Raw genomic sequence first — 25493 nt, 5'->3', positions numbered from 1 at the left:
TCCAGCATTCTTGGGCTTCCCTTGTGGCTCAGCTGGTAAAAAATCTGCCTGCAATGCAGGAGACCTGGCCAGGTTCAGCCCCTGGGTTGGGAAGATCCCCTGAAGGGAAAGGCTACCCACATAAAAATATGTATTTCTAGAAAACCCACATTTAAACAAAGGGGCCCACAACTACAAGTGTTTGGAAACCAATAGATTAGGTGATTTCCTAATCTCTTTCCAGCTCTAACATTTGTAACAGTTTGTGAATATACTGCAACATTCTTTCTAGGGTAGTAGAAACTTTTGCAAGATCCCTGGCAGATGTCAGCCTGGCACCCTTTGCTTAATTATCCCCAGGGAGCTCACACTTCAGGAGGCAGCCTTGTCTGACTCAGGCTCTTTACCTAACTAGCTCCAGTCCCCCATTTACAGAATTCCTGTATGATTAAGGAAGGGAGAATCCTGTAAGAGATACTGGAGAAATGCAGTTAGGAAGCAAGAGAATTCAATGTCACAAACTTTTAACTAAAGGTTTCTATACACAAAACACCATGCTAGAGGAATTTATACTAGTAAATGTAATAGGAGACCAAATGTGCCAAGTTGGGAAGTTGAAGTCAGACTACCACCACTCAGCAGTTCTATGACCTTCTTCGGACTGCTTAAGCTCTCAGAATCTTTATCAAGTGAAATGGGGCAATATTGACTTTTCAGGGTTAAATTAAGTAATATATGTTAAAGTACTTGAAATAGATCAAGTGCCTAACATATATTCATTTAGCATCATTTCCTTCCCCTTGGGTACACATGGGAGAGAATAGTTTTTACTGGAGAAATCTGGGAAGCCCTTTGGTGAAGGTGGAATCTGAGCTGGGACCTTGAACAATGAATAGTACTTAGGGGGAGATGGTGGAAAAGGACATTCCAAGAGGAGGGACTAGTAAGAGCAAAGGCACAAAGGAGGAAAAGTGCAGGAACCCATGGATAAGAAACGGTTGGAAGGGGAGTGGCCTGGGGAGTAAATGGTTTACGGTAGAGAAAGAAAGCAAGGGATGAGAGCATTTTCCTGATTTTCTTTTGGAGGCTGAGGTGAGGGCAGAACCAGCAGCATGGGCAGGGCTGCCGATACCAGCCTACAGCCTCAATGACAAGTGTCCCCAGGCCCCATCTTTCTACCACTGAAAGTGGGATTTCATGATGTAGTGCCAAGGGGCTACTGTGTAGAATGAACAAAGCAACACTGCAATGGAAAGCACTTCCTTCCAACCTTCACAAAAACAAACTGGCATAATCTAAGCTAGCACAATAGGATGGTGCAATACTTGGCACTGATGTGAGTTGTGGTCCCTCTGCTGCTAATGGTCTGGGTTGCCTCCAGGTCTGCTTCCTCTTCTGCACAGGGAAGGAATTGAGCTACTTGATTCCTTTCCCCTTAAAGGAAATTTTCTGACATATGATAAATTCTTCACTGAAGAGGCTGAAAGTTCTTCCCAGATATTTGGCCAATCAGTCTAGGGTTTTATTCCAAGAAGGCACTGAACTAATCTCCACTTCCTTCAATAGGAGCTGGCTGTGTGCTTTTCTCTACTTCCTGAAGTCATCTGACTCTTCCCCTGCCCCCACAACCAAACCTCAGGTTATACTCATACATTCAAAGACTACTGTTTGCCTAGTTCTCCTTGGCGGCGGGGGTGGTCCATCCTTGCTTAACAGGCAATATTACGGTCACTGTGAGTCTGCAACATCCCACAAGAGGACTCTTAACAAGATGAGATATAATATACTACTGTGCTTGGATTTTAAATACCTCCTATACAGAGAATTGAAATAAAGTAGCTAAATATGTTTAATAAGTCAACAACGTGACAAAAGGATCAAAAATCATGACGGGTAAAAGAATGGTTAAAGTAATTGATGATATTTAATCTAGAGAAGAAAAGACTTGGGAAACACATGATAGCTATTTTTAAATACTTAAAAGAGCAATCACAGGGAAGAGTGACTAGATTTCCTAACACCCATGGTAAAATGTATAGAGGTATACTCTTTGACTTGATATAAAGGAAGATTTTAAAAACATGACTGTCTAGGAGTGCTCAAGAAGGGTCAGATGACCAGTGATTGGGAATATTTCATAAGTAGGAGCAAGTAAGATCTGAGCCACTCTTCTGTTGGCAAGGTGTCTGTGGTGTGTTAGGAAGTCCTATAAGCAGCTTCAGTCCAATGAGTTACCATCACCTGCTCGTGGGCCTGTGTGTTGGGTACTCTAAAGAGGAAGTTAGGAAGGCAGTAATATTGGATCCAGAATATAGTCAGACAGGAGCCTTCATGCAGATACCCTTTCCAGTTCTCCAAACACCCACTCACATGTGGTCTCAAAAACACCCAGTACCTTTACTTAGCTTTACCCACTTCACAATATGCTCAATATGAGCAATTTGACTCCCAAGCCTAGGTCAGGCTGAGTGTTTCTTGTGAGTCATAGTTTTATGCTGAGACTTGAGAGTTTGTGGAGGGAGAACCCCCCTGCCCGCGGGGGGCCATGATGACAGGAGAAGTCTGTGGAAGGAGAGGAATCTAAGGGGTCCTGGGGAGGCAGGTCTAAAGATCCAGGCCTGGCAGCATCACTGTCCAGGAAGGCCCCAGTTCCTATGGCTGTGTGCTCGGAGCCAACTGTTCTCGGCAGACTTCATTCCAAGGGTCCTGTGGGGACCATGACTAAGGACCGGGCAGAAGGCAATGGCTGGTTGGAGGAAAGCCAGGCCCTGGAGAGGGGGAGGCCAGCTGGAACATAGCACTGAAATGGGCTCGGCTTTCAAGCTGCATACGGTGGCCCAGTGGACAGGTGAGTCCACGGACAAAATGGATCCGAACCAGCCCCGACTGCCCTCCAGAGACCAGCCATCCATAGGAGTCCAGGTTTGGACTGAAACGTACCTGTGAAAAGAAAACAAAACAAAAGCGACGCTCAGAGTTGGTACTTCAGGGTGAGTCCGAGCTGTAAGAGCAAAAAGAAGGGCCTCAATCTGAAAGAACAGGACCATGATGGGGTGAGAAGCAGGATGAGAAGACCGTGAAGAAGGCGTCTGTCATGCTCCGGAGGATGAGCGTGTGGAGCTGTTTCCTCTCCTGCGCCATCTGTTGCCTTTTCCTCTCTGATTACATGGCTCACAGGCCCAGAGTTGGGAGGAGATGAGATGAAGGACAGGAAGATGAGGGGTAAGGTTCCTACCTTGTGAATAGCTTCCAGCTGCAGCCGGTCCAGGCAGAGCCGCGTTTGCCCCTCTCCCTCCTGCATGCGCAGCATCGGTTCTCTGTGGGGCAGACCGTGGAACGAACGCTGGGGAGGAGGGTACGAGAGGAGAGAGAAAGCGAGCAGATTCTTAGTTTTGCATCTTTGTGCTGCAACTCCTCCGGATCCCCTGCTATACAAGGACTCACGTCTTCTACGTTTTCTAATGCTGCACCCATTCTCCTGGCCTCAATTTACCAAATCTGTGTCTTGAAACAGCAAGTAGTGATGGTTGACCGTTTCAGCGTAAGTTCGAGCCTTGGGAGGGTTGGGGGCCCCAGATGAAGCAGAAGTGTGGTCTTGACCTTCAGGACTGTCCTGATATGGTATCAGATCTGCTTTATATATAGGCTAGAAAGAAGAATGTGAAATTAGGTCCTGTAATACTGAAGACCAGATAAAAGTAAAAGAGAGAAAATTGGTTTGGAGCAGGAAAGACTTTAAGGTAGAAGAAACGGGAATGTTTAAACCTATGTTCAGCTACACAAGGGTAGGAGAGATTATGTACAACTCTATGCTAAGACTTCTAGGGAGAATACTGGGGCTGGGAGATTCTTCTGCTACTTGGCAGCACTAATTTGGGAGGTCAGGTGGATTAGGACCCAACAGATGGTGCTATTAAATATTCATATACGTACGAATCTTCGATCTAAAGGTCGCTTGACATTTGTTGGGTTCAGTGCCATATCAGGCAATATAGCTGCAATGAGCTCTCCAGATATATCTCCTGCGGCTATTGTCCCGAGCCAGTCAGATCCTGAAAGACTCTAATAGGAGAGACAGATATTTGTTGTTCACTCACTCACTTATTAATTTCAGTTCTGTGAACTGCTAACAACTGCACAGTCTGAAGGGGGAGAGACATAGTCACATAAACAAGCATAAATCATTTTAACATAATCCATATCCTTGATGACAATTACCACACACCTATTTTCTCTTTCTTTCCAAACCTATGGCCTCTTTCTGACCACCACTTGGAACTATTTGCCTGCGTATACTGAAGGTTTGGAAGAGAGGGGCTCACCCAGACAGTGCCTTTTCGAGGAGCAGTGAAATAGGCCTTGAAACCAAGGTAACCAGCATCAATGTAGTGAATTCCACAGAGTCCATAACTGTAAGAGAAAAAGAAAAGAAAATCTTCCTTTTTCTAAGATTAGACTCATTTCTTCCCCAGAATCCAGACTCCCTCAGTGAAACAACCCTCCTCTCCCCACAACAATCTGGCACAGTGCACCCCAACCCTGAGGGCCTGTCCCCAGTGCTCATCCTCTCTCCATCTCGCCGTACGAGGCATAGCAGTTGTCCTGAGCCACAGTGACACCATTGTAGGGGAGCAGCCAGGCCAGCTCTGTACTCAAGAAGCGCTTGATAGAATTTATTGGTTCATAAGGTCGTCGAAGGTCCCAGAATTTGATTTTCCGGTCACTCCCTGCAGAGGCTAGGAAATGACTGTGGGAAGACGGGAGAAGATCAAATCTGAACAACTCTGGAAGAGTCAGCCTGTCCTCACCTCCACCTCCACAGCCGCCCCTGTTCAATACCTGTTAGCTTTGCACCACTGAAGAGTACGCACAGCCTGGTCATGGGCTAGAAAACACTGGAAGGGGTAGAGCTTCAAGGAGCCATCAGAGAGCCGTATCCGCTGCAGGGGTGAGTTCGTGGGAAGGTTCCATAAAACCACCATGCCTGAGGGTCAGGACAGAATGTGTAGGTGTTAAAGTCAGGTTATTGCTTCCCTGGTGGCTCAGTGGTAAAGAATCCACCTGCCAATGCAGAAGATGCAGGTGACATGGGTTTGATCCTCTGGAGGAGGAAATGGCAACCCACTCCAGTCTTCTTGCCTGGAAAATCCCATGAACAGAGGAGCCTGGCAGGCTACAGTCCATAGGGTGGCAAAGAGTTGGACACGACTGAGCACAGCACATAATAATCTCTTTTCCTTGCTCTAATTTCTTTCTCTGGCTCCTAGGACCTATGTCTTCTACTCTCAGATCGGATCCCTTACGATGAAGGGATCATGATTAGCTAGCCAACATTCCCTCCATGATTTAAAGACTCAACCTGATATTTTTAGTTCCAGTGCTCATCAACATAAAATAGCTTAGTTTGAGATCTACCATTGAAAGACAGGTTGAATGCACCCAGTAAATAAAAGTCAAGGTTTTTTTTTTTTTTTTTTAAGGATAAACCCTTTAGGACAAGGGTTGGCAAACTATAGCCCGTGGGCCAAACACAGGTTGCTGCCTGTTTTGGTAAGTTAAGTTTGACTGGAACATGACCACACCCATTTGTTTCCCTGAGGTCTGTGTCTGCTTTCACTTTACAATGGCAGAGTTGGATAGTTCCAACAATGGCCAAACAGCCCACAAAGCATAAAATATTCACTGTCTGAACCTGAACAGAAATGTTTGCCAACTCTACTCTAAGGCAAAGAGAACAGGCAAAGAGCCAAAAGCAACATGTAGAGGAATAGAAAACAAATGGACAAACTAACTGGGCTGATCCAAAGCAAGCTGACCAGCCTGGCAGAGGATGAGGTAATTAAAAGTATAACTTTGATCAATGTAAAAGACATCCCTTTTTTATACAGAAACTCAGTAAATGTAGCACCTATGAGCCTTACTTGAAAAAACTTGACAGTGAATTACAGCTAAGCAATATAAATAACAGAACCATGGAGAGGAAGCCTGAGATGAAAGGTCTGGTGGAGATTGGCACTCTTTTCAATATAGAGTTAAGATTAAGTAATTCTGGGAATTAAGATGGCAAAACAGCATCAAGTATCACATACCTTGATAATGTGAGAATAAGATCACCAAAAGGGACACAGGAGATGGTGAGAGGGATGAGAGGAAGCAGGGTAAGAGTGCTAACTTCCTCATCCCCAGCAGAAAGTCTACTGGTGTGCCTAAAAGTGAAACTGTTATTTAAAAACAGTAACAACTGGGACTTCCCTGCTGGTCCAGTGGTTAAGGATTCACTTTGCAATGCTGGGGATTCGGGTTCAACCCCTGGTTGGGGGATTAAGATACCACATGCCACAGAGCAAGTTAGTTGAGCCCTTGTGGCACAATTAGAGTCCATGCACCACAAGGAAGGATCCCACATGATGCAACTAAGATCCAATTCAAACAAATAAAAAATTAAAAACAGTAACAACCTAATGATACCAATTACTTAATATTATTTATAATTTTTTATTCTTTTCCTTTTTAATCTTAAAAGTATCTTTATGATCCCATTTTTATAGAATTCTTTCTTTCCATCTAATCTTTTTATCTTTGTATATGCATAGAAAACAGCAAGAAATGATGTTTATCTATTCTTAATTTTTTTTTTTCTGAGTGGAAAGTCAGTGATATTTTTCTCTTCTCTGTATTTTTTCTACACGCACAAATATTTATAACTACATAATGTTGAACACTGAACCAAAAGGGAAACAACAACCAAAAAACAAGCATATATAAAAGTTTAAAGAGCAATAGTTCCCTATGTTTTGCTTTGTTTTTTACCATTGTAATATCCAGCAGCCAGGTGGTGGTGGGGCCGGGTGGGCATCCAAGCCAGGCTAAGGCACTGACCACACTCAGAGGGGTCTGAAGCTTGCATAGACCCTACCTGGAGGGTTGCCACACATTGAACCTGCAGGGACAGAGAGACAAGACCAGGGTTAGGGATAACTACTGTCTGGAATGAAGGCTCAAATCAATGTTTAGTCAGCATGGGGTGGGAGATTTTCCAGAGGTAGGAGGAGACTCACTGTGGAATTGGTAAGGGAGGCTCTAGAAGATGGAGCCTCGGCTAAGGGAGCAGGCTCCTCACTCACCTTATAGATGGCAGGCTTCACTGCATCTGTGAGGAAGAAGAGCAGAAACTGAAGTTTTGGATCTAGATGGCTGGGGTCCCAACCAGGCTGAGCTCACAGACCAGCACCCCTGCGCTCTCAACAATGCCCCTCCTTCTCACTTTTCTCTTGCCACCATCAGTGTGTGAACTTGCCTCTGCCTGCCCCCAGATCCATCTTTCCTCCTGTTCTACCTGACTGTACCTTTCCTCCTATAAGAATGGCTAATCTCTCCACTCTGCTCTCTTCTCATCCTCTTTCCTTGTCCAGAGCGTGGCTCATCTGATCTCCCCTCTTCTGCACTCTCCACTTTCTTTCCCGCTATTGGGTCACTTGCAAACACAGAAGTAAAACATGCACTCTTGTCTCTGGTTAATCAAATGAACAATGCAAAGCCTTCCTTTACCCCTTATTTTGACCATACCTCGTGGCATGTGAGACCTTAGTTCTCTGTCCAGGGATTGAACCTGTCCTCCTTTGCATTGGAAGGGCGGCTTCTTAACCACTGGGCTGCAAAGGAACCCTCCCCCTTTACCCATCATTCACCTCCAGCCACCACCCTCATTTATTATGATCTCCTTCACAGCCTAACATCCTGAAAGAATTGTCTGTACACCTCTGTCCTCACTTAATTCTCACTCAATCCATGCCTAACACCAGAAACCACTAAATAGGGGATTTCTCAGAGTTCAAACCTAGGGGCCCTCTTCTTTAAACATGCAGTACTGTTGAAAAACAAATAAATTTAATCAAATGGGAGCTGCCTTTCTCTGCCCCTTCCTCTTCATGCTCACCTTCAGCTCCAATTCTCCTTCCCTTTACAACAAAGAGCGTGTTCTCATGTATGTGTGGTGGTGAGGGCAGGAGAGGTGAGGACAGGGTTGGGGGAGGAAGAGGAGTATGGCAGGAGACAAGCCCCAGGCACCAGCCTCAGCCTGCGGCAGCTCCTCACACAGCCAGTTAACTGGGGCAGTGAGAGGGGGAAGACCTGAGAGTACAGGAGAGCACGGAAGTGTAGATCAAAGACAACGTGCTCAAAGAGGGCAGTTACGAGACTGCAAAAGAGAGGACCGCGTGCAGGCTGCCAAAGACAGAAGTAAAAGAATGGGGAAGAATGAGGTCAGAATGGGAGGAGGGACAGGGCAAAGCTCTGCACTGGAGACGCTGGGCCTGGAGGAGTTTCAGGCTGGGGTGGGGGGTGGGCAGGCCCTTCTATGCTCTGGCCCACAACTCCAGCAGCCCCAGCCTCCTTGCTATGATACTCACCTAGGGGCTGCTGAGCCAGCAGGGCCTCAGGATGGGGCAGAGTGAACAGCAGCACCTTCCCATCTGAGCAGGCAAGAGCCAGGAGACCCAGTCGGGGCAGGAGAGGTGCCTAGAGGGTGAGACAGATCTGCACTGAGACTTGCTGCTGGCAAGCATGTCTCAGAAAATGTGTGAGCTTCTGGTCGCTGAAAATCTGATGTGGAGTTGCTGAAAAACTCCACCCCCCACTCTCCAACTCTGGGAAGACCCAGGGCCCCTTTGTTCTGGCTGAGGCCAAGGGCCATCCCACAGTCAAGTGGGAAGTACCTTCCGAGGGGTGCCTGGAAGTTCCCATGCTCCACTGGGGCAGAACTTGAGGTCCCAGATGCAGCCGTGGTCACAAGCTATCCCGTAGACAAAGTGGGCTCTGTTGCCAAGACTGAGAGAGAGCATGTGCAGAGAATGGGTAGGAAGGAAGGGTCTGGAGCTTCCAGAGCCTGCGTCCCCCTTGTCTCAACCCAGTCTGAGCCTTCCCCTGCCCCCAGCCCAGACCCACCCTTATTTCCTCCTCCACCACTCTCCCCTGGCAGTGTCCCAGCCCCACCTCACCAGCTTTCTTGCTGCAAGGTCCCCAGGTCCCAGAGCTGAAGCAGCCCAGGGCCTGAATACAGCTGGCTCAGTGAGTGTGTCTCATTCATGTCAGGGCTGGAGAAAAGAGCCACATACTGCGAGGCTGCTGACCCCTCTGGCACGGGACACCAGTCCAGAGCCCAGAGCGGGCCCCCCGTGAAGAAAGACACATCCAGGCGCTCTGGGTGTGCTGTGATAGAGCTAAATCTAGAGAAAAGGCAAAGATGAAAAAAAGGTGCTAGTAAAAGGCAGTAAGGACTTCAGCAGGTGAATGGATAAATAAACTGTGATACATCCGGACAACGGAAAATTATTTGGAACTAAAAAGAAATGACCTATCAAGCCATGAAAAGGCATGAAGGAAACTTGAATGCACATTACTAAGTGAAGGAGCACCCCTGAAAAGGCCACATACTGTCTGATTCCAACTATAAGACATTCTGGAAAAGTTAAGACTATGAAGACAGTAAAAAGATCAGTGATAACCAGAGGCTGAGGGTGGGAGAGGTAGGGGATGAAAAGGCAGAACACAGAGTATTTTTAGGGCAGTGAAAATACTCTGTATGATACCATAATGATGGATACCTGTCATTAAACCTTTAACCAAACCCATGAAATGTACAACAGTAATAGTGAACCCAAAGAAAACTATGGACTTTGAGCGACTGTGATGTGTTGGTACAGGTTCATCAATCGAAACAAATGCACCACTCTGGTGAGGGATTGTTGATAATGGGGAAGGCTGTGCTTGTCAGGGGAGGGGGGAGGCTGGTGGTGGGGAGAGAGGGAGTATATGGGAACTCTCTGTACCTCCCTCTAAGTTTTGTTGTGAACCTAAAACTGCTCTTAAAAAAGAAAAAAAAAAAAAAAGGAATGCAGACAGAATGGGAGCGCCACCTGGAGCTCCTGACTTAAGCAAGCACCAGAACATCACTCACAGTCTACAAGTGAGACCAGTCCTAGCCACCATGTTATCTTCCTCCTTTCCTTCCCGAAGTCTGTCTAGCTCCAGGCTCACCTTCAAAGGTGACAGGCCATGCATTCTGGTTCACTACAGTGTTCACTCTAGGGCCAGTCTGTCCAGGTCTAGCTGAGTAGATGTGACCTTGAAAACTTGTTCCACCCTCAACCTCCCTAGGCTCCCTCAGTCTGGCCAGCAGAGATAAGCGCTGAAGATTAGAGGGGGTGAGCAGATATAGGTATCTTTCCTAGCCTTGGGACCAACTGGACCAGCACTCAGGGAGGCACAGGGCCAATCTCCCATCCCTTTTGACATCCAGATACTTCTGTCTCCCAGAATCAGAAAAAAAGATGCGACCGTCACCTGTTTATTCGGTAGAGGGTGCCATCTTCAGGAAGTCCTTCACGTTGTACAGAAAACAGCGGGGACTTCTCCTCCTGAGGCAGGTAGGGAGCTGCCTCACTGGGGGATGGCAAAGGGAACAACAGTCTAAATGAGGGAAAGTTTCACCTATACTGGGATTCCTATGATCAATCTAGAGTCCTCAGTTACCCTTCTGTCTCCAGGGGTGTCACCTGCTCCTAGATTTCAAAGATACCCCTTCAACTTACAGTTCAGATAACAAGCGCCACTTCCAGGCTAAAGGAATCCATTCCGCAAACTCCCAGTATGAATGCTTCTGATCTCGGCTGGAGAAGCAGAAGTAGCATTAGTGAAGGAGGAGAGAAATTCCAGAGCAGCGCTGCCCCATAACTTTCTGTGAGGATGGGAGCGATCTGTTATCTGTGCTAATCTAACACACGAGCTGCAAGTAGCTATTAGGCACTTAAATGTGGCTAGAGTAACAGAGAAACTGGACTTTTAATTATATTTCATTAATTTTAAATGAAATTTAAATGGCTTCATGTGGCTTGTGGCTACCATATCGGACTGCACAGCTTGACAGCTTCTGCCTTTGGAGCAGTACCTCTGAGTTACAAGTGTCTTCCCCATGTTCTACCCTGCGGGTGCCTGCCCCCACTTCTCACAACCCCACTGCTAGGCTGGGTCCTCGGTTTCCTTTGCTCTCCACCCCGACCTTTCATCCCCAGCTCCCATTCCCCAAGTCTCACATATCCTTGGTGAGATGAAGGCACTTCCAAACAGGGGCCATGATGTGATTTGGTAAACCATTGTGAGCCATTCCCCGGACGTGGGGCTTCTGCTTCTGAGGATCAAATTGAAGAAAATGTAAGTTAGAGAATTTTACAGGCTAGAGAAATGTCCCCAGGAGAGAGCTTTCCCAGCTTTTTCTTCTCCTGGTACTACTTGCTCACTAATTTTTCCCCTATCAGCATCTTAAAAGATTTGTATCTTAACCATTACAATGACCTCTCCATCTTTTGCTCTTACTTCTCCAGCAAAACCTGCTCTCTATTTTCTGTTCATCTTCCTTGGTGTGTCTCTACAGCACTTGATTCAGAGCACTCCTATTTGCTTCCTGAAGCTCCTGCCCTGGGGGTAGTCTCTCCTTATTCCTCCCACCGCTATACCTTTGTAGTCTCTCTCTCCTTTGATGTTTAGTCACTGATGGTGTTTCCTAGAGTTCCTCTGTCTTCTCAACCCTCAATACATGTACTCCTGGTAATCTCATCCTTTGACTCATGGCTTTGACCCCCATTTTTATGCCTGACTGCATCTTAGCAAATGCAAACTTTACTCAGTCTCAACTTTTCTACAAAATCTAGACTCATACAATGTGGTGCTGAGTCATATTAGAACTTGAGGCAAAAATGAATATCACTAGTATACTTCCTGCCTTTACTGAAAATTTTTATATTTTCTTCATCATAGATTAGTTGCATTAATTTTGATTTTTAAAATGTTGCATTGAGACATTTATCTTTATTAGAGGGTTTTGGTGCTCCCTTAAATGTTGCACCTGGGAGGAGTAAAGCACTGGTCCCGTATATCTGACTGGCAACCAGATGTCTCCAGGAGGATGGCCCTTGACCCACTGGCCCCTCCAACCTGACATGTCAGAAAGTAAACTCATCACTTCGCCTGTCCACCTTCACCCTTCCTGCATACCCCACCCTTTCTGTGTTCCCAAGTTCAGTGTATGAGAGCATCATCAAAGTTGGAAACTCCTACCCTTTCCTCGCCTTCAACTCCCAACTGCTATTAATTCTTTTACATATCTCTCGTATCTGTCTCCTCATCTTTTCTTCCTCCACTGCTTACTTTAGGCCCTTACCACCTCTCACTTAGAGAACTGAAGCTGTCTTCTCATGTCAACTGCAAATCAACCTATTTTCCTAACCGATCAAGTTCTTTTCCTACCTAAAAACTCTACCATTGCTGTATAGAGTTTCTGTTTGGGATGACAAAGGTTTTGGAAATGGATAGTGGTGATGGTTATACTACATTGTGAATGCACTGAATGCCCCTGAATTGTACATTTTAAAACAGCAAATTTTGTTATATCTATTTTACTATAATTATACATGTCCATACTCTTTGTTGGCTCCTACCAGTTTCATTTCTTTCATCCTTTCTAGCCTAATCTTCCCCACTTTAGCCCAGGCCCTATGCTGCAGGCCACAACCAATTTCTAGGAAATCATCCTCTCTGGCAAACTTCTGTTGCTTTCAAGACCTAACTCAACTAGCATTTCATTATGAAGTCTTAGCAGTCAACCATCCTTCCTCTATATGCCTAAAGCATTCTGTTCACTCCTGGTGCAGCATTTATTACACTGTAACCTTTGTAATGGAGGACCCTGTCTTATTCATGATTGTGTTTCCTAGCACAGAGGAGATGCTCAATGTATGAACAAATAATTTTGTTTAGTAACACCCTCAGCTCCCAGAATCTCAACTGTGTTTGAACTTGCTCTTTCTTAACTTTCCCTTGTTTTGGCCATCTTAGTTACTAGGCTAAAGCCTGCATTCTGGGCACCCTGATGATCCCCCCAATAATCCTCCTATTTCCCCCTCCACTTTCTTGTCCACTCAGGTTACCTGAGTAGATCCTCGGGCAGTGCTTCGGGGTGCTGCAGGTTCAGGGTCAGAAGAGTTCTCACTTGGGGCCTCACTTTCTTCTGCTTCTTCAGCCTCAACCTGGAGAACGAAGTCTTCATCCCGTGTGGTGTTATCCCCTTCTCCACGGAGACAGGCTGCCTGAGGCTGGATTATCTTCGGTTGGGTAGGGCTGCTCACCTGGGGGCCCTCCGGACAGGACACTGAAGCAGGCAGGGCTGTTGAGAGCTCTTCCGCCAGTTCCTGAAGATACAGAAGTGCCCTGCAGGACAGGGCGGAGTCAGAGCCACAGCACAGCCACTTCACCCAGAACCCACTCTGCCTGACACTTGACTGATTCTCATCTCACTAGATCCTCCCAGTGACCGTGTGAAATGGCTATTAATTTCCCTTCCCCTTTGACAGATGCAGAAACAGAAACCCAGGAAAGTTAGGTGACTTGGCCAAGATGATTCAGATCACATATGTGGAATCTGAACCCAGGTCTTCTGACTCCAAGTCTGAAGCACTTCACAATCTACCACAGTCAGAAATCATTGAGGGAAAATGGAAAGAATGGAAGGACACATATTTACTGACGTATACAGGGCAGTAAAACTGCAGTGAAGACTTGGAGGAAATAGTGAAAAATGTGATAGGATGAGATACAGAAAGAAACCTCCCACAGACAGAATTTAACCACAGACAGAAACTGCTGTGGTAAGACCTAGAAGATTGCTCAAGTGCCCAGAACCCAGCACCACCCCTGCTTACCTGACACCTCACCACAGTTCACTCATCTCTCCAGCATCTGCCCCACCCCCACCCCTTCACCCCAGCCCCCCTCCACCAAGCTGTGCCCCACAATCCTTACACTTGGGCAGCCCTTCGGCGGGGTCGTTCCCCAGGAGGGGTCTCAAAGTCCTCAGGGGGCATCTTTGGATGTGGAGACTCTGGCTGATCTAGGCCTTTGGACAACTTCAGCAGTAGCAGATCTGCCTTGGACTTTCGACCTCGTTTCTTAGGCATGGGGGTGGACAGAGGGTTGGATTGATCTAAGAGACCAGGAACCCGAGGGGCTGATGGAGAATTAGGCTGCTGGGGCCTTTTGGGGCCTTTCCGTGTCCTACCACCTCTCTTCGGGCCAGGCTTTGAGGCCCTAGGCTTTGGGACCTTTGACATCTCTGAAGAAAGATCTGTAGAGAAGAATATGGGTCTGTGAGATGGGACCAGAGCTCAAACCTCTTTGGAACAGATTACACCATACCCAGGTTGTAAAGTCCTATGAGCTTGACCTGCTCTCATTCATCTTAAGCCGAGCATGGGGGGCTAAAAGGCTGAAAGGTCAAGGGACATACCTTGCTGTTGCAGTCTGGAGAGGCTTTCCTGTTCTGGAAGGAGCCTCCTCTCATCAAGAGAATCCTCATATCCAGGAAAAGGGGTAGGTAATGACATCTCTATGGAAGCCTCCACACTGGTTGTTTCTGAGGAGGCCTTGACGTCAAGCTGGTTTAGCACCTCTTGTCCAGGAGAGTCTACCACAGTCATGTTCCCCACGGGGCCGGCCTCCTCCAGAGCCATATAGCCGACCCCGTAGGTATCCATCAGCACCCCAAAAAATGGCTGCCCCTGCATGCAAGAGACATATAGATGACTAGAAGGAAAAAGCTTCTGGTAAGAGTTCAGATTTTTCCACTTTCCTGTCTTTCTCATCATTGTTCCTCCAACCTCCCCCCACCTTCCCCACCAACCAGAAACCCAAACTCTGGTCATTCATTCATTCAGCAGTAATTCCTAAGCATCTTCTATATAACAGGCACTATTCTAGGAACTGGTAACATGACAATAAGTAAGGCAGACAAGGTGCCTGACCTCATGAAACTGACAATGAACAACAATAACAAGCTACCATTTAGTAAATGCTTACTATGTGTCAAGTACTATTCTAAGTGCTTTATTCAGATGATTTAAAGTGAATGAACAATTATTTAACCCTTTTCCCTGAAACCCAATGAAATAAATCACTCCTCTCTTTAAAAAAAAAAAAGGGAAAAAAAATCACCTGTTATGAATGCAGGAAAGGGCCACAAGTTTCTAAAATAAACTATAAAGTATAGCTGCCAGATACTATAAAATTTAGATCAAAATGAAGGAGGACAGGATAACTAGAGCTAATATCCATCTTTGTGAATATTAGTCAAGGTGCAGATTTATTTAAGGATAGGTAATTTCTAGTGTCCTAGCATTCTTTCAGCTGGATGGAGGAGGTGGTAGCCTATGAGACAATTAAGGGACATCCCACTACATTAAGAAACTATTTAGACATTGAAGAATAGACTAAAAAATAGTCACGGATCTTCATTTTCTTCAAATCCAAAAAGTCAGCTATGCAACCACAGACCAAAGTAAACTGACAGAGATAAATAAAACATTGACCGCCACACCAAAAACCTGAGCAACAGAGAACTCTGCAAGGGCCCAGTTTGCAACCAGAATAACCTACCTGTCTGTGACAAAAGGAAAGAAATAACTCAGATCAAAGAAGGAATCCCTCCATAGATCTGTATATGTCTTAAGGATGAAGAATTCTTCAGCCTCAGTGGAAAGTGTGTTAATACAAATACCATAAGAAATATCATACAAATTAAAATTTCCAGTTGTCTCTCTGGAAGAAGATATCCTTATAAACTATAGGAACAGCCAACTCTCTAACTCAGGTGCTAAGGATACATTATAACACCATATGCAAAAGATACAATATAACAATATCAAGGTAAGTAGAGGCAATGAGACTCCACCTGCATAGTTCTCTTTGTTGCTGTTTAGTTGCCAAGTGGTATCCTGTTCTTCGCAACCCCATGGACAGTAGCCCACCAGACTCCTCTGTCCCTGGGATTTTCCCTTCTTTCCCAGGAAAGAAGACCAGAGTGAGTTGCTATTTCCTTCTCCAGTGGATCTTCCTGACCCAGGGATTGAACCTGCATCTCAGGCATTGGCAGGCAGGTTCTTTACCACTGAGCCACCAGGGAAGCCCACATTGTTCTCTGGTAAACAGCAAACCCTGAGAGAACTACTCCATTCAAAATCAGAAATAAGCAAAAAGGATCCAATGGGACCTATGCATAGTTGCTATAGAAAGAATAAAAAGGACTCAAATGAAAAAGGTGAAAAATACCGTTTCAAAGAATGTCTCTAGAAAACAAGAAATTTTCCAACAAAAACCTATATACTTTCAAAAAAGCCAGAGATGTGAAATTCAAGAAATAAGAGATCAAAGAAGAGATAAAACAATGGCAAGGCAAAAAAAAAGAGTTGGTAGTCATAAGGAAAGAAACTGAATAAAAGATAAAATCAAAGAAATGAAAATCAGAGGAGAAGCAAAATGTTGAAACTACTGAAAAGACAATCAGTGGTATGAAAGGCGTTTGAGAGAAACCATGCAGACTATAAAGAGATAACGGTGACTAGTGAGAAGATGGTATGGGTGAAAACAGAAAGTGGGGAGCCAATATATGAATAATTGCTATTTCTAAAGAAGAGAGAAGAAAAATGGGAACAGAAAAAAATGTTCAAAGACCTAACAAAAGAAAATTTCCTGAAATGAAAAATAGAATGTGTACTTCCCTGAAGTAAAGGAAGATCTCAGCCTAAAGTTAAAAGGGCTTATTGTATAAAAAGGACACAAAAATCAATAAAGACTCATCAAGAAATATCTGAATGAAGACTAAATTTCTCCTACAAGTGGGGGTGGGAGAGAATCAGGTCAGCCTGGGAGTTCTTAGAAACATTTGATGCCAGAGGATAAAGAAACAAAAGGATCAAGAGAATTCTTAATTATCATTCATGTAAAGGTAACAGGATGACATTCTAAATATACAAGTTTCTACAAATTACAAAAGTAATCCTCCAAATAGAGGAAGGGTTAGGGGAAAAAAAAGTTTAGGAACAAGTACTTGTCAAACTGAGAAGTGGTTCATAGCTGCTGGTTCAAGAACCACATGGCCTCTCCTCTGCTATGGTGGGGAGTCACAGCTGAATCAAGAAGCCCCTACAATAGGTGATGGCTCCATAAACAAGCTGCCTCTGCAATAATCAGACAGTGATCAACTGAGGCAGACTCTTCTCTGGCTTTTAGATCCAGAACTGTGTCACAGCCACAATCTGCAATAGCAAAATGCATGCCCTCTGGCCTGACTCCTTTCTAAACTCAAGTCTAAATTTGAGTTCTTCAAGAGCTTATTTGATTTGCAAGACCTAAATCATATTCAAAATCTTGAATGGAAAATTTCCAGGAAATGAAGTTTTGAGCTTTCCAGGCTCTCAAGTGGAGGTTGCTCATTCTCTCGAATCCCACTTACCCCAGGGTAGAAAGTGGGATCAGTGTTTTCTCAGTTCCTCTCCAGTGCCAATTCTTGACCGAAAAGTCCTCCTCATCTTGTAAAACCTTTTCCTTCCAAGCCCGTAACATCTGGCTAAATCACTGGTATCCACTCCACTGTCACAGCCTGGACCTTGCCAACATATAAAACCTTTTTTTAACCTCCAAAATCACTAAGACACCCACTGTCTGATCAGGACCTCCCATCATTACAGCCAGGTTGGCCAACTGTGATCACTATATCTACTCTTCACCATGTTAATTACTCCACTATCCACTGATCACTCCAGTTTCTCCCTGTGTCAGCCATATCCCATCTAGTTTAGACTCCTTTATTTTAATCAGATTCTTGTTGATATTACAAACTTCCTTTCTTTTCATCTGTTTCATAGGCCTGGCAAAACTCAATCCCTGGATGAAGCAATCACCTATTGCAACCAGTACATCTAAGCTGGTTGGGCACTAAAGTCACACTTTATTTCTGTCAGCTCCCATACCCTCTCCTTTAGTGTCTAATCCCATAGTCTTCAGCAAATGACTAAGTCTTAGATTTCTGAAACAAAAACTAAAAAACTAGCAGTCAAGAATTCATCTTGCAATGCAGGGGCAGGTTCGATCCCTAGTCAAGGAACAAGACTCTATGTGTCACACAGCAACTGAGCCCCCGTTCCACAGAGAATCTGTGCACCACAAGGAAGATTTTGTGTGCTGCAACTAGGACCTGACAGAGTCAAACAAATATTTAAAAAGAAAAAACAACCAAAAGCCATACTTCAATTTCTTGTCAAATAACTAACACTCCCTGCTTCTGAGTCCCTCATCCACTTTCTGAAGTCAAGCTTTCCAGTTGTGTTCTAGCTTCATGCCCTCTCTGGGCCCACCCAAGGGAACTAGAGATGCTTATCCTTTTCCTTTCCCTTGCCTCCTTCTGAATTGGAGCAAACACTTTCTAAAATTTAACAATTCACTTGTTTCTTGTCTTTACAGCTGCTTTGCAGTTTTTTTGCTTATTTGCAAACTCACTGCTTTTGTCCTTCCAAAGTACTCAATTTAGTTTGCTTTCTTTTCTTTTTTAGGTTTGTATAAAACCTCTAGTTGATACAAAATACTTATAAATATGTGTAGAATGTAAATAACAATAAAACACCTGTGTTATCTGCCGTATTTCAACTCAGTTTTAATAGAAACGTTAACTCATAAATATTCAAATTTCCTTAAAATTTAAACATATGTCACAAATATATAAATAGTGACAAATCAACTGACATTAAAAATGATGGGAACCAATGCAATAACTCTTGGCAAGCATTCAGATCAGCTAGTGAGAGTAATCAGACCTATAGGAAAAAAATCTATAGGCTTCGAGGAGTCAGTGTGCCATGGGCATCAGTCTGTATGCTTTACAGAGGAAATGGAGAAGGTCAGTTAACAGAGGGAATTAGTTAAATGAAGACCAGTTAAGAGAACTTCTATATATCTTGAAGATTTCTCCACATCTGTACACATACATCTATCTCATTCTTCTGGGTTACTATGTGGTGTTCCATAGGATTATAGTTTATTTGGATATTTCCCATTTAATGAACAATTGGATTATAATACTATTACAAATACTATTGCAATGAATATTCAAGTATAGATCTCTTCAGTAATGAGAAATTATTTTTCTAGAATAATCATCTGAAGTGAAATTACTGGGTTAAAGGGTACACACATTTCAAAATTTGATACTTCCAAACAGGTCGCCAAGATGAAAATCAATTTATACTCCCACTAACTGTAAAAATGGATATACGCATTTTACTACCCTTGTCAATCTTTGATTCTTGCCAGTCTGATGGGTGAAAAAATTCCTCCTTGTGTGTGCTTTTAGTCACTCAGTCATGTTGGACTCTTTGCTATCCCATGGGCTATAGCCTGCCAGGCTCCTCTGTCCATGTGGGTTCTCTAGGCAAGAACACTGGAGTGGGTTGCCATGCGCCCCCTCAGGGGATTTTCCCGACCCAGGGACAACCCATGTGAAGTCTCCCTCATTTCAGGCAGATTCTTTACCCACCAGGGAAGCCCATTTATTTGCATTGTCCTGATAATAACTGAGGTTAGCAACTTCTTTTTTATATGTTGGATATCTATGTCTTTTATGAATTGCCCACTTCTATAGGACAAGTTGATCATTTTCTTATTGATCTGTGGAGTTATTTATGTGTGAATATTTTCTCTCTGTATCTACCTTTTTTAATTTATGTTTTTTTGCAAAACTAAGGTTAAATTTTACAAGTTAAATTTCTCAGTCTTCTCCTTTATGGCTTCTCTGTCTTTGTGGCCACCCTGCCTCACATAGGAGCTTAGCTGCAGACCAGAGATTGAACCCCTGCCTTCTGCAGTGGAAGTGGAGAGTCCTAACCACTAGACCACCAGGAAGTTCCTGTGTCTTTAAAAAGGTGTTTCCTACCCCATTGATAATAACATCAGAACACAAAATATCTTCTTTTATTTTATTCTAATGATTTTTCTAGTTTTAGATTTTACATGTAGCTCTTTAGTCCATCTGGAATTTTTTAATAAGAGATATGCAAATTTACTTATTCCATATCTATTTTCTTTATAAGTTTCATAAGATAGGGACCTTGTCTGTCTGATTCATTATTGTATACAGAAACTGGTACATTGTAAATGCAATAATTAACCTTTGTTGATTTAAGGACTAACTTCTCAAGGTACAAGAATCTCTATAAGGATTCACTTCTCAGAGAAGGCAGCAGCAGGGCGTGGTGGTTAATTTCCATTTTTGACTTTACAATACAAATTTTGGACACAAGCAAAAGAGGTTTAGTAAATCTGTACCAGGATTTATAAAATTTTACATCTGCACCCCAAATTGTCTGGTTCCCACGCTGCTCCAAGGCCGCCAGCCTGATCTCCCCAACCACAGAAAATGATTAGGTAACACTGTTCTGCAGATATGGAATTATTTTACACACACTGCATGGTCTAATACATTGTTTCCAAAGTGTTCCTATGGTACAACTGGTGGGCTGCAAGATGACTTCTGATACAAAACTGAACAATTTTATTTGATTATGTTTTTATTTTAACTTGTATTTAAAAAAACTGTAACTAGTCCATGAAATCCATGGACTAGTTAGATCAAGACTAAAGCAGTTAAACCTTAAAATTAAATCAATTTAAAGAAAACAAGAAAGTACTACAGTTGATAAGAAAGGGTGGCAAAAAGGAACGAAGGCACAGGAATGACGTTTGTGTAATAATATGCCGCTGGGGCCATGGGGCTTGCACCCTGCACACTTTTAACAAAGTGAGTTTCGCGGGTGAAGCTTAAGTCGCCACCTCTCCCTTCCCCAACAGAAAGCCAAGTTGCTGCGTGATAAAAGGACTAGATTGGGAAACATAACTGGCCCCTGGCTGCGCCAATGGGGTTGCAGCGCGCGGGGCACAACCCCCAGGGTTAGAAGGACCTCGCCGAGGAAGAGGCTGAACACACTACAAGGAGAAGACTGACCCGCCACCTCTCTAGGGGTGACTGCTTGCCCTTTCTCAGTCCTGGGCGTGGGGTTAGCTTTCACCACTACTAGCCTCTTCGGGAAGTGAGCCGTGAGTTTCCTAAGGCTGAGAACTACAGTAGGTTCGCAGAGTTCGAGGTTTGCAATGTTCGCAGCGCCGGGGCCGGGACACAGGATAAAATGTTACGGACGCCTTTCTGGGAAAGAAGGCGAAACCCGAGGAGATCAGAGATAGGGGCTGCCACCGTGGGTTAGGGAGGTGGGGAGCACGGCGGTTTCCGTAGGAGCTTGGGGGCTGGAGGTCGCGATGCTGAGCAGAGGCGGAAAAGCGGAGCCGGAATTGGTTCCCAATGTTTTAGTGCTATCAAAAAAAGAAGGGGGGGTAGTAATCGTGGGGCCCCTCACACCCCGCTGCGGTACACTCACCCTCACCAAAGTCCTTCCGGAAGTCCAAGTTCGAAGATGGCGCCGCCTGTCTGGTCGCCGTTTTATGACGAAATCTAGTAGCTACTCTTCATTGACGTCCCCCCCTGTGCACAAGGTAAACACGTGGGCTTGGTCGGGAATTTGTGCCCCAGAACGTTTTCTATTAGACTATGTATTCCATAATGCAGTGCGGCCAGCGTCCCCGAGCCCGTCGCAGCGGGCGCCGCTCCCGGGCCTCCGAGGCGCGGGGGAAGCGGCACGGCCTTATGGGAATTGCAGTGCCCCGAAGGGAAGACTGACGCCTGCGCGGTGACGGCCGTCGCGCCCCCGCGGGTTCCCACGCGGCTTCTATGCGAGCCTCGAGAGTGCGGGCGCCCAGGCCCGAGTGTCGCTCCCGAACGCTGAATCCTGGCTTTGTGTGGAGACTACTGGCCCGTGGCGGGCAGCGCCGGGCAGACCAGAGAGTACTTACCCGCAACCCCCGCGCCGTCAAGCGGAAGCCTGGGAGACAAAGGAATCCGTGCCTCGGGCCGCGGGGGGACGACTCCGGCTTCCGCCCCAGGGCAGCCCCCAGCAGATCCAGCCACTAGTGAAGCCAGGGATGGACCCGAGACCGAAACACAGTGAAGGGGAGGAGCAGAAGAAAAGCCTGGCTTGGAGACGCTCTACTCAAATGATCCTCAGGCTTGGACCCTCCCCTTGGTCGTAGGCCTCTCCCCACTCCCTCCCTGGGTGGTCGGTTGTGGTTGGAGAAAGAATGTAACAAACTTCTGCCGTTTCCTGAGGCATTTAAAGCTGTAAATCACACACCGAATAGGAGAGTTCAAGATGTAGAAATATGGACAGGAAAGGATGGGGTAAACCAATCTTTCCCCAGATAATCTCATCTATTAAATTCCCTTGGTTACACAAAATGTTTATGAAAAGCAAGGGAGAAGCTAGCCAAGATTTAAAAGCTAGAGCAAGGGGACTCCCATCCCATTCTTCTTAAGTGGCCTAAGACAAGATAAGGCTGTGCTGTGGCTTGGGACAGGCTTTGCTAGAGTGCTGAAGTGGGTGCAGTGGAGGCTGTGGTTCTTTTAATACATATGTTCAATGTTCTCAATTTCAAGCATTTCTCTCTTCATTAAAAGATTTGTTTCAAGCATTTATTTCTCTAATGAACAAACCTGACTCGTTTCCATTCCTGTTGCCTCAGATTAGATTATCTTTGACTTCAACTATTGCAAAATCTTTCTCATATTAATAATTGTATCTATTTGGGAGATAAGACATTCACATGATTCAAAATTCCAAAGATGCGTAGGGTATAGGGAAGAGTCTTTTCCACTTCTCTCTCCAGTCTTCCGGACCACATCTACCTAAGGCAGTTTCTTGTTACAGGTTCAAGACATTTTCTGTATTTATACTCATGCAAACAGATACACATCTTTCCCCATTTTAATTCATACAGCATCTTCGCTGTCCTGTGCTTTACTTTTAACTGAGTGTACCTTGGAGACTATTCCATTGCCATATATCTAAACCTTCCTTATTGTTATGATTTCTTGTGCGTGCTCAGTTGTTAAGTAGTGTTCAACTCTTCGAGACACCATAAACTGTAGCCCACCAGGCTCCTCTGTTCATGATATTTCTCAGGCAAGAAATACTTGAGTGGGTTTCCCATTTCCTTTTCTAGGGAATCTTGCTGACCCAGGGATAGAACCTGCAGTCTCCTGCATTGGTAAGCAGATTCTTTACCAGAGTCACCTGGGAAGCCCCTATGATTGCTTAGTATGTAATTATAGGAATGTAGTGTTAGCTCTTGTTTTTATTAATGGGTATCTAGGTGGTTTCCAGTCTTTTGCTATTATAAACAATGCTGCTGTATGTGTTAGTGCCAGTTCGTGTGCCTGATACACAATGAAGCCAAACAAACTGAAATGTGGGAGTTTGGAACAAAAAAGGTTTACCACAGGGCCATACAAGGAGCCGAGTGGCTCATGCCTGAAAGCCCTGAATGCCCCAAAAGGTTTCAACTGTGTGCTCATGGTAGTTAACATCTTCCATCTGTTGGAGAGGGATTTTTTACATGTGCAAAACAACTCAGGAAATGTGCATCAAATACTACTATTGAGTTACCTGAGAGGAGCTAAAGCAGAGGATGCAGGGGAAAGCCTGTCTGGGAAGGTCCCATGACGTCCTGCTCTGTTACATATGGACTTCCCTGTTGGTACAGTGGTTAAGACTCCCTGCTTCCACTGTAGAGGGCATGCCTCACAGGGGCCAAAAAGGGGGAAAATAAGATGCTGCTGTAAATAACCTTGCATCTAAGTTACTTCATATGTATAAATTCCTAGAAGCAGAATTGCTGGACCAAAATTTAGGCGCACTTGTGATTTTGATTGATGGACAATCTTTTTTTACTGATCTGTTTCTCCATCTCTAATCTCTACCAGTTAGCTCTGCTTAATTTTGATGATTGAGTGATATGCTCAATATTTAAAAAAATGAATTCATAATGATTTTTACAGAGAAAAAGCAAAAATTCAACTTCTCATTGCATGCCACTGGAAGTAACTAGTGACCAATTCCTGAAAATTGACAATTAAAAAAATTAAGCATTTATCTTGCCTTTCCAGTATGAATTAGTAATTCAGAATAGTAACTGATGACTAACACTGAAGCTGAAGCTCCAGTACTTTGGCACTTGATGCAAAGAACTGACTCATTGGAAAAGACCTTGATGCCGGGAAAGATTGAAGGCAGGAGGAAAAGGGGACGACAGACACAGGACGAGATGGTTGGATGGCATCACTGACTCGATGAACATGAATTTGAGCAAGTTCCAGGAGTTGGTGATGGACAGGGAAGCCTGGCATGCTGCAATCCATGGGGTTGCAAAGAGTCAGACACGACTTAGAGACTGAAATGAACTGACGAGAGAGAGTTCTTTATAGAAGATTATCAGCTACTAAGTGTTGAATGATGTAATTAGGAAAAAAAATTTACCATGTTGCATCTTCTAATGAAATAATTCAGGCAACAATCAAAAATGGATCCATTCATCACTGAAAATGGACTAACCAACCTGATGTGAGGCAGTGTGAAACATAATCAGCCTAGTTCCTGGAACAAGTTAAATGTCATGAGAAAAGAAAGGAGGCTGAGGAGACTGCTTTTGATTACAAAAAATTCAAGACATAATAACCACAGAAAATGTATGGATGTATTTGGATCCTCATTCAACTGTAAAAAGCCACTTTTGAGACAATCAAGGAAATTTGATTATGGATTGGACAAAGATAAGCAAAAATTTAATAAGTGTAATAACATGGTAAATTTCCATATTTTTTAGAGATATGCTGATGTTTGGAAGAGTAAAATATAATGAATGGGATTTGCTCTAATGCAACTTCAGCAAGGAAAAAAAAGTGGAAACAAAGCATTCATGGGAAATCTTGATAATTACTGCATTTGGTGAGGGGGATTCTTTATATAGTTCACTGTATTTTCTATGCTGCTTGAAATTTTTCAATAAAACACACACCTATACACACAAAATGGATGACTCTTCTGTGTTTTTAGGCTAACCATAATGGTCAGACTCTCACAATCTGAACCTAATCCAGCCTATGTTAACAGCTTTGTCACTAATTTTCCACATAAGCCTCCATTCTAGCTTTACCGCATGACTTGACACTTTGGAACTGGCTGATCATTTTAAGGCCTATTCTGTAGTCTAAGTTATTTCCTCTGCTGATCTGCCTTCTCATCCTTTTTCCAACTGGGAAATTTCTTCTCCTTCAACGCTTAGCTCAGATGTTAGCTGTGAAGTCTTGCCCAACCTCACTAGATCTCCTGAGTTGCTTCCAATGAACTCTGTTCATTACTACTAGTAGAATTTATCTCATACTGTAGATACAGTCTGTCTTCCTCCATCATGATGAGTACTCCCTAACAGCACATAGCATAAAAATTAAAGGCATAGACTCTAGATCCAGGATGCCTGAGATCACATGCCAGTTTACTTAGCATTACATTGGGCAAGTAACTTCACCTCTCTGTGCCTCAGTTTTCTCATCTGTAAAATCTTACTTCATGGGATGGTATTAATCTCCTAAATGATAAGAAAAGGCCAAGTTTCCATCATGTTAAGTACTGAGTACTAAGAATATAAAATATTAATATATTAATGTGTAACATTATTTAATACAAATATCAATGTATTCA

At 44.2% G+C, this 25493-nt stretch overlaps 1 protein-coding gene and 1 long non-coding RNA gene across 2 annotated transcripts; one reads left to right on the top strand and one right to left on the bottom strand.

Moving 5' to 3' along the window:
- Positions 1 to 1804: 1804 nt before the first annotated feature.
- GTF3C2 (general transcription factor IIIC subunit 2) lies at positions 1805 to 21370 on the bottom strand. Its single transcript, XM_020886230.2, has 19 exons — positions 21282 to 21370; positions 14315 to 14585; positions 13831 to 14152; positions 12960 to 13239; positions 11070 to 11164; positions 10569 to 10646; positions 10321 to 10419; positions 8976 to 9203; positions 8694 to 8805; positions 8388 to 8496; positions 7104 to 7129; positions 6790 to 6919; positions 4819 to 4963; positions 4565 to 4726; positions 4302 to 4389; positions 3913 to 4041; positions 3473 to 3625; positions 3215 to 3322; positions 1805 to 2919 (listed from the first exon to the last, which is right to left on the bottom strand). The coding sequence occupies exons 2-19, from the start codon at positions 14559 to 14561 to the stop codon at positions 2701 to 2703; spliced, it is 2730 nt and encodes a 909-aa protein (XP_020741889.1). The 5' UTR covers positions 14562 to 14585; positions 21282 to 21370; the 3' UTR covers positions 1805 to 2700.
- Positions 21371 to 22126: 756 nt separating this feature from the next.
- Positions 22127 to 24824, top strand: LOC139029784 (uncharacterized). Its single transcript, XR_011481976.1, has 2 exons — positions 22127 to 23004; positions 23903 to 24824. It is a non-coding gene; the product is annotated as an uncharacterized lncRNA (long non-coding RNA).
- The last annotated feature ends 669 nt before the right edge of the window (positions 24825 to 25493 follow it).

This window comes from Odocoileus virginianus, chromosome 2, assembly GCF_023699985.2.
Source record: "Odocoileus virginianus isolate 20LAN1187 ecotype Illinois chromosome 2, Ovbor_1.2, whole genome shotgun sequence".
In the NCBI taxonomy this organism is placed as follows: domain Eukaryota; kingdom Metazoa; phylum Chordata; class Mammalia; order Artiodactyla; family Cervidae; genus Odocoileus; species Odocoileus virginianus.
Note: the sequence above shows the minus strand (reverse complement) of the source record. Positions and strands in the feature narration are given on the sequence as shown.